The following is an 8,680-nucleotide window of genomic DNA, read 5'->3' as shown; positions in this document are numbered from 1 at the left end:
CTCCCAGGGCCAGGCAAGTCCCCCCACCCTTTCCCTTTCCCCCAGGTTCTTTGGCATCACCCACACTCTAAAGAGAGCATCTGTGTGTGGGGGTGTGGGGGGTGTGTGTGTGGGGGGGGAGTTGCTCAGTCCCCTCTTCCAAGGAGACTTCCTGCCTCCAACACGACACCTCGTTGCAAGTGTGGCAGCGCCCGGAAACCTCTCCCTCTGGGTCTTTTTTTCTTTTATTAATTTTTAACATGTAATTAGTTTATTCATTAATTGTGGCCATCACGGGGAGGCGAGCGCCGAGCCTAGGTGTCCCCCGTCGCGGGAAAGGAGCGCTGCGCCTTTAAAGCACGAGGCTCGGAACCCCCGCCAGGAGGCGTGTCCGTCCCCGCCGCCGCCGCCGCCGCCGCCGCCCGGCGGTCTCCGTCCGCCCCGCCGCCCGCCGTCACTCGCGCTCGGCGCCGGCGGCTTGCGTGGTTCGCTCTTCGGAGCAGCCCCGAGACATCCCGACCGACCTCCTCCCGTGGCAAGCCCCCCGGGAGGGAGGGAGGGAGGCCCACCCACTCCTCCCGCCCCAGCTCCCCGCAGCTCCAGGTAAGGAAAGTCCCCCTGGCTGGCCGGCTGGTTCCTGCCCCCGGGGGTTCGGGTCCCCGCGGGGACGCCGGGATCGCGGGTGGGCGAGCGGCGTTTTCCGCCTGGAGGAAGGAAGAGGCGGGCGAGCGCCCCGCGCTCAGCCCGGGCGCCCGCGGCACCGGCGGGACCGCGCGCCGGGACCAGCCCGCTGGCTCGCCCGCCCCGACACCCCGGGGCCAGCGGCTCCCTCCGCCCGCGGCCCGCCCGCAGCCGCTCCCCGCGGAAGACCCGTGCGCGCGAGGCCGTGTCGGGAAGTGGCCGCGGCGACAGAGAGGGACGCGGGTGGCCAGAAGCTGAGTGTATCTGCCCGAGAGTCCGAGGAGCTGGGGAGCCTGGTCTCTGCCCACCTCCTCTTCCTGCCATGACCCCTGCTCCTTAGTTTTCTAACCTCAGGATTCCGAGGCTCTGAATAAATGAATAAAATAACCAAAACTCCGGCGGGTATCCATCAGGCTGAGGAAGACATAGTGTTACTGCAGCGGATCTTAAATGTCCAGAACTTTTTTTTAATAGCAAACCACATCCCTTGGTGAGAGAGAGAGATAGAGAGAGAGAGAGATAGAGAGAGAGAGAGAGAGAGAGAGAGAGAGAGAGAGAGAGAGAGAGAGAGAGAGAGAGAGAGAGAGAGAGAGAGAGAGAGAGAGAGAGAGAGGTGTTAAACTATCAAGAGATTCTTAGATCCTAAGAATAGGCAATGAGTATTAGAAAACTCACTCGCTACTCAGAGCCTTCTGGTAAGGCACAGATTCCCTTCTGTCATTTCTTCATACTGTAAGTATTCTGTCATCAGAAGCGATCTCATAGATTAATGATGATTTTTCACGGCACGAAGAATGATTTCGTTTGAATCTTAGTATCTGGAAGGTAAGCAATTGTATTTCAGGCTCGACTTTACTTAGTTCATTGCTTCACAACTTTGTAGAGCACGTTTCTGTAACCACCAGGGCTGCGTATCAACTTCCAGTGGCCTTCGGTACTTAGGAGTTAAACAAACAAATTGAATTGCACCTGGAGGATGGTGGTAGAGAAATGAATGATGTCTACAAGTCCGATCTGTTTATTTTCTTGTATTGAAGCCCATCAACGATTCCACATTCTGGATTTTTAAAAAGAATTTTAGGATAGACAAGTCTAATCCACTTCAGTCTCTTAATTGCAATGCATATCGCTGTAGCATTTAAACATCAATTGAAATTTTAAATGCCATTAACCATCACTGCAGCAGAATGTTAGTAGAACAGATGAGAATGTATTCAGGGGAGAGCAAATGATAACATAGCATTGTAGACAGGGAAACTGCATTGCAAGTATGCGGTAGTGTAATTTCAGCTGATCTCAACTCTGACCTTTATTCTTTGGCCTCTTCAACGCCATGCAAAAGCAAACTGTTTATTTTTGCTAAGCCACGATGCAACAGGCCATTTGCATGAAGGAATAGGTTAAGTGTTACTATCAGATAAGGTTTCCCAAAAGGTCTCATAACAGCAGGACTCCAGTACAAAGTAAAGTAGAATCTTTAGGATGATTTCCATGTGGAAAAAAAAAAAACCAACTACTAAACTTAAATGTACATATAACTTGGAAAAACCTTAGAAACACCTTTGAAATTCAGGTTGTTCTGATATACACATATGCATATATACATATATATATATAATATATATATGTATTGCTGTTTCCAGCAAAAGTTATAGGCATTGTCTTTTTAAATGTTGTTCTATCAGGATTATTACACATTTGTTCATGCCCCAGCAGGTGGCAGCTAACTAGAATAAGATTCATTTTCACCAGGGGAATAGGAAACTAAAATTGCTTCTCAAGTAATATTGCCCAAGAATAAGAGGTCATTAGTGTCAGCAAATACAAAAATACAGCAAAAGATGGAGCAAATAGCCTGTGGTAACAATCTTTGCATGGATCTATGTGCGTTTTTATTTCATAGGCTTGCTATTCCTCCTATCAGCCTTCTGTGACATTTTTTTCAAGGCTTCTAGCCATAGTCCTACCCCCCCCCACGTGTGTGTGTGTGTGTGTGTGTGTGTGTGTGTGTGTGTGTGTGTGTGTGTGTGTGTGTGCAGTCTTTTCTTTTTTGTAATCTCAGTTTTGGCCTTGGAACCCACATAGTGGTAGCTTTTACCAATAGAGGTTGTCATGTAGTTAAACTGACAATAAAATAAATGAGGCTAAAGTATATAAATCTTAGTTATTAAATATAAACCATCACCTGACATTGAGTTGCAGCATTTTTCCTATTATAAAAGGAACAAATTACAGAACTGCCACCAAAAAGGTTAATATGGTCAGTGAAAATAGTATATAATGACCATGAGTCCTTCATATAGTCTCAGGACTACTATTATACGTTTGATGTTGGGGAGAAACTTGTGATAATTTCAAAATGCCCATACAATAGGACATCTCCCACACCACCAAATCATTGTGTGCATTGGGGAAGTCATTTTTTTAGCTTTGTTACTGTTGCTCTGGGGAAGAAGTGAAGTTGAAGAAGAAGGTGGTAATTAATCTTATTACCCTCACAGCAGATGGAAATCTGGAGGTGGAGAATTGAAAGTGATAACTAATTGTACATTTTAGAAATGTCTTTAGCCACTGAGTTCTGACAGCTTGTTTCATTATCTTTAATTCGGTGTAATCTTTCAGAAATATTTTTATTGAAAACAAGTAGTGCTAATTAGGGGGTCTCACAGTGAATGCGAGTGTCTTTTATAGTCATATGTTCTGGAATAAGATCACAACTAGCACATCTGGACACGTTAAAGCAGTCCTGTTATGCAGGCTGAAAAATACACTCACCACAGTTGACAAAATTGTCCTCTTGACAATATGTGCTACAATAATTCAAATTACTGGATTCTGTGTAATAGAAATATGCACATTGTCATTTCAAATGGCACATTACCATTCAGTGTACTATTTTCAATGACAACCTCAGAATAAATAGATGCCTGGGGTGCTGTCCAAGGTCCTGAAGAAAGGTTGTCTCTAGTCTTGCAGAAGTTCAATTGGACAGGTGGAGTTGATGTCTGCAATGTTTAAGCTTTGCAACTAAGTTGATGGACATGAATGAACACAACTTAGCATATGTGTGAAACTGGCTCTTTGGGGAAGAATTTATGGTAGACTTTTTTAACTGTTATTTTTTTTATGAACTTCATTGAATCTGAAAGCTGTTCTTTCACTGTTTCAACTAGACATACAACAAATGACCCTATACAAACTAAGTAGTTGTGAATACCAGTTTTAAGTACGTCTATTAAATCTGCTGTGCCAAATACCCTTGTGTTAACAGAATACATGAGCAAGGAGTTGTAGTACATTTTGTTTTCTCAGGTTCTACTAAATGCCAGCTACACTGCAAATCTTTTGATGAACCACAACAGGACATGGTATTTTAAAATAGAAGCTACCAATTATGTTGAGAGATGAGAAAACACTAAAATGTTTATTTTTGCTTCGGCAGTCATTATTGTCTCTGATAGGGTAAAAAATGAGCAAATAGGATGGAATAAATGAGACAGCAGACACAAGCATGTTGGACTGTGCATGCTTTGCAAGAGATGTTTTAAATATGGACTGAAGGAGTCGCTAGATACCCTTGGTTTTAACACTAGGTGTTCCTTTTAAAGTGCTCCAACAGACAGCTTATTTGATTGAATTGCTTGCAAGGCTGTAGAACTAGCCATTCATGATGTTTATTTTTGACATTGTGGTTATGCCTCCATCTTAAAAAAAATCAATGACACTTAATATCCTTGCAAAATGTAGAAATGTAGGGTTTTTTCCCTCCCCAAATCAGCTTTCTAGAATATTGATTGGAAAACATCACAATGATTGAATGAACACATTCCTGTGTTTTGTAGGTATTTGAAAGAAACATAACAAGACTTAAAAAGTACTCATAACCTTATTTTTAAATTGGACAGTCTTCAGATAGGCATAATCTTATAATTTTTTATAACCCATGCCCTGTTCGTTGGTAATGAAAATGTGATTAATTGTAAAAGATAGGTTCCATAGTATGCCTTTTGTGCAGCTTAGTCAGCTAAACATGTTCACAATGATATATTTATTGCTATATGTGTTAGTTTGAATTACTAATGTAAATAATGCTGCTATTAGATTTTGAATAATAGACTGTATTTATGTTAAAACACAAATATATTTCTATACCTTTTCTCTCTTAAATAAATTGTTGCTTGTGTGTCATCCCAGAAAGGGGATTCTAAATATTCTCCTCAGAAAACCGGCAAATGATATTTTAAGGGAAAGCTATGATATCTCACCCTTTAAAGAAAAAAAATACTGAAAAAATATGAGAAGCAAGTAAGGCATAAAAATCCTTTAGAGTTTGCTGTATCAGTTCAAACGTGATTGTCCTTTATATATTCATAATTATTTCAGATGAGCTAACATGGGCGTGAAAGTAAGATTCTTTCATTTTAAGTCAGTATTTTCTCTCTTGTCTACTTGCAGAAATTTTGCACTTGGATAGTAATCAATATTCCACCTAAGTTCTAAAAGACCAAGTTCTCCTCTCTAATTGCATTCCAAGTTAAGATATTAATAAAGAATAGTAAAAGTTTTACACTTTTAACTTAAAGGCTTAACTTAAACTTACAGAAAACCTTCTGTCTTAGAACAGCGCCGTTGACTTTGCTAGTTATTTATTAAAACCCAATCCCTGATTGTAAGACATGTGCCAGTTTAACTCTCTAACAAATTCTCACTGAAAAAGCAACTTCCATCATGTAAATAAATCTGGCTTCTTTTTCTTCTTCTCTCTTTTCTTCTTTCTTCTCCTCTCCTCCTCCTCCTCCTCCTCCTCCTCCTCTTCCTCCTCCTCCTCCTCCTCCTCCTCCTCCTCTTCTTCTCCTCCTTCTCCTCCTTCTCCTCCTCCTCCTCCTCCTCCTTCTTCTCCTCCTCCTCCTCCTCCTCCTCCTCCTCCTCCTTCTTCTTCTTCTTCTTCTTCTTCTTCTTCTTCTTCTTCTTCTTCTTCTTCTTCTTCTTCTTCTTCTTCTTCTTCTTCTTCTTCTTCTTCTTCTTCTTCTTCTTCTTCTTCCTCCTCCTCCTCTTCCTCTTCCTCTTCCTCTTCCTCCTCCTCCTCCTCTTCAGCAACTCAAGGCGGGCTTTCAGATTGGTTGCATAATAGATATTGGGAAGCTCACTGGCAAGGAGCCTGAGAGAGAGAGAAAGAGAGAGAGAGAGAGAGAGAGAGAGAGAGAGAGAGAGAGAGAGAGAGAGAGAGAGGTGGGGGGAGAGGGGGAGGGAGTGAAGCTATCTCAATTTTCCTCAGTTAATCTTGGCTTCACGTCAGGAGCTGTGTAGCAGTGCAGTAAGAATAGGGCCTGGCCAACCCTTTTCAGAGCAGAGCTCCTTTTGTGCTGGGACTGTGTGGCTCCCAGTGCACAGCTCGTGGGTTTCCAAGGTTAGATTTTCCTATTGATTTTCCTCCTGCTTTGCTCCCCCAGGCTCGCGCGCGGCCGGGCCGGACGTGGTGGGTGTGCGCGCTGGATCCTCCCGGATGCTCCCGGACTAACATGGAAGTCCCGCCATCCCTTGCAGTGGAAGCTTGCTCCTTGGCGCAGTGACTGGAGAGCATGCAGCGATTGCTAATGGGTTTGGGAAGCGGAGACTCCTTCCTCTCTCAGTGACCATGCCGTGATCCTGTCGGCGGCCACTACTCGACGCATCCTCCTTCCTGCCCCAAACCGCGAGCAGAACGCTAGATCGGGGAAGTGGGTGCCGCGCGGGTAGGCACAGAAACACCATGAAGATTTTTCCCCCGATTCTAAGTAATCGAGTCGTCAGGCGCTCCCTTCAACTCCTGCTCTGTTTACTGTGGATCGGATATTCCCAAGGCACCACACATGTGTTAAGATTTGGTAAGATTCCCCCCCCCCACCCCGCCTCCACCCCCCACCCCGCTCCCGCTCCGGGCTCTCCATCGCTTAGCTGGCCGGGCCGTGGCTGGATGTAAACAGGCGGGTTCGCGCTGCCTGGCGGTGGGCTCAGCGCCTGGCGACCTGTTTGTTCAGGGCTCAGTTTTCTCCAGGGTTTTCAAGAATCTCCTCTGTGCTTTCACTTATCCACCCCCCCCCCCCCCGCCTCCTTTCTTGATTCTTCTTTTCTTTTTCGCCACGGGAGGGTGAAGAGGGTGCCGGTGTGTGGTGGTGGTCGATGCGTCTTCGCAGTGGCCGTTCAGCCACCGCGCTGGTGGTGCTGACGCCCCGGGCACGGCCAGCGCCTCCGCCGCCGCTCTCTCCCGCAGCCTTCCCGGCGCGTGGAGGGGAGCGCGGTCCCGGCGACCGTGAGCTCTGGGGCGGCCAGACTCCCAGCCCCATGGAGCCGAGGAGTGGATACCTGCGAACTCGTGGGCGAGTTGCGTCTGTCCGCTTCTGTCAGGACCCAGGCCAGTCATCCCGTGCCAAGGAAAGACACTTTCTTATCCTCTTTGGTGTAGTCGGTAGTGCCTTCTTTGGTGCCTTCTTGGTTCATCTAATGGCTTGTCTATGCCACTTTTCATGTCCTTATTGGAACGCAGCGCTTTAAAACAAAATAACGCAAGCTTTTCTTCATGGGAGGAAGACACATCCCAGTAAAACTACCTCATCCTGAGACAGTCTTGTTTGTTTTTGCTTATAACTTGCTGCGTCCCTTTTTTATATATAGCGTTTGCTGTGAGAATCCTGGACTAAAAGAATGATGAATGGTGTGTGTGGGGGAGGGGGGGAGAGTTGGGTGTGTGGGGTCCAGATCTGAGTCTTTATTTCACTCTGTCATAAAGAGATCGTTGCATTTCAGGAGAATTTCCTGCTTTCCCAAGAAAGAAACTAGGTTTCTTGGGAGCTGGAAAGAAAATCTAGAGGTGAGACTCCATTGGAATCCGTGGTCAGGAGGATATGCATCACAGGAAAGGCTCATTTCACTCCCTGTGGCCAATGGAGTTTTAGTAGGAGCAGAACTACTCAGGGAAAGTTCTCTAAAGTAGAGGAGAGAAAGAGGAGAAAGCCAACAGGGTAAAGCTTCAGCTGTAGGCAGCTCCTTTGTCGTTCAAGTGGATTTAAACCAAAGAGTGCAGGAAACCACATAATCCTGAGCATGTGCCTTTGAGATAAAAGCAAATGCATTAAGTTATTCAGTCAAATTTAAAGCAGAGTGATTGCCTGCATTTTCTGTTGACACCAGTGGCATCTTCTTTTCCTGTTTTGTTTTCCCCCATGTGCTTTTCCCCTTCATGATAAAATTCATTATCTTTATCGTGCTTTGTGAAAAGAAAGTAGGGATGCTTATATAGAATATATATTATATTAAAAATGGAATGTCAACAACTCTCCCCACCAACACTCACATGTTAGACACCTGGAGCTAAGAAGTCTGGCAATAACAAAAGAGACAATAGGGTATATTTTATTTCTATTGGAATATTTCCCTGCTTTCTTCCTGTTCTTAGATGGTACTTAAGCATGTTGCTCTTAGCAACAAGCATCCAGAGTAATGTATGTTTCTTTGGACAGGATTAATAGATCCCTCATCATATTACTCTGTGTGTGTGTGTGTGTGTGTGTGTGTGTGTGTGTGTGTGTGTGTGTTTAACAGCTGAGCTCCAGGCATGGAAAATGTTACCATATGATAGTTTGAACCCATATTGTGACTATCACAACATACTTACATGGACTCTTTTGATATCTTTCAGTATGTATTTGTGAATAACTGTGTTAGTGTGTTTTTGGACTGCATAGAAAAAAAAAAGTAAAGATGATTTGGAGCTGGGAAACAGCCACCAATATGCTAAAGATTTAATTATTGCTTCCCTGATCTTGCAGCATCATATTTGCTGAATCATTAGATTGTTACATTCGCTGATCATTTCATATCTTCATATTAAAAATCTTGGCGACTGTAACAGAGTGTGTAGCAGCTTTCTAAAAAGAGCTGACACATACACAAAAACACATTTTCCTAGACCAATTCATAACAAGAATGTTCTTAAGAAATAGGGTACGGTACCTACCAGTCCCTTGATACCCTAAAGCAAGAG

The 8,680-nt window shown here is 44.6% G+C and overlaps 1 protein-coding gene across 4 annotated transcripts in view; it reads left to right on the top strand.

Moving 5' to 3' along the window:
• Nucleotides 1-499: 499 nt before the first annotated feature.
• The window catches only part of Grik2 (glutamate ionotropic receptor kainate type subunit 2), a 560,382-nt gene continuing 552,201 nt past the window's right edge, over nucleotides 500-8,680 (top strand). The window contains exons 1-2 of one of the 4 annotated variants that reach the window (XM_070011020.1): nucleotides 500-582; nucleotides 6,111-6,524. In XM_070011020.1, coding sequence (XP_069867121.1) covers nucleotides 6,410-6,524 — 115 coding nt within the window. In that variant the 5' untranslated portion in view covers nucleotides 500-582; nucleotides 6,111-6,409. Of the gene's footprint in view, nucleotides 583-6,029; nucleotides 6,525-8,680 lie in introns of those variants that run through there. The other 3 variants (XM_070011019.1, XM_070011017.1, XM_070011018.1) reach the window with 3 other exon arrangements.

Source organism: Dipodomys merriami, unplaced genomic scaffold (assembly GCF_024711535.1).
Source record: "Dipodomys merriami isolate MVZ:Mamm:240054 unplaced genomic scaffold, mDipMer1.0.p SCAF_8, whole genome shotgun sequence".
Taxonomy (NCBI): domain Eukaryota; kingdom Metazoa; phylum Chordata; class Mammalia; order Rodentia; family Heteromyidae; genus Dipodomys; species Dipodomys merriami.
The sequence above is the reverse complement of the archived record's forward strand: the minus strand, read 5'-3'. Positions and strand labels throughout refer to the sequence as shown.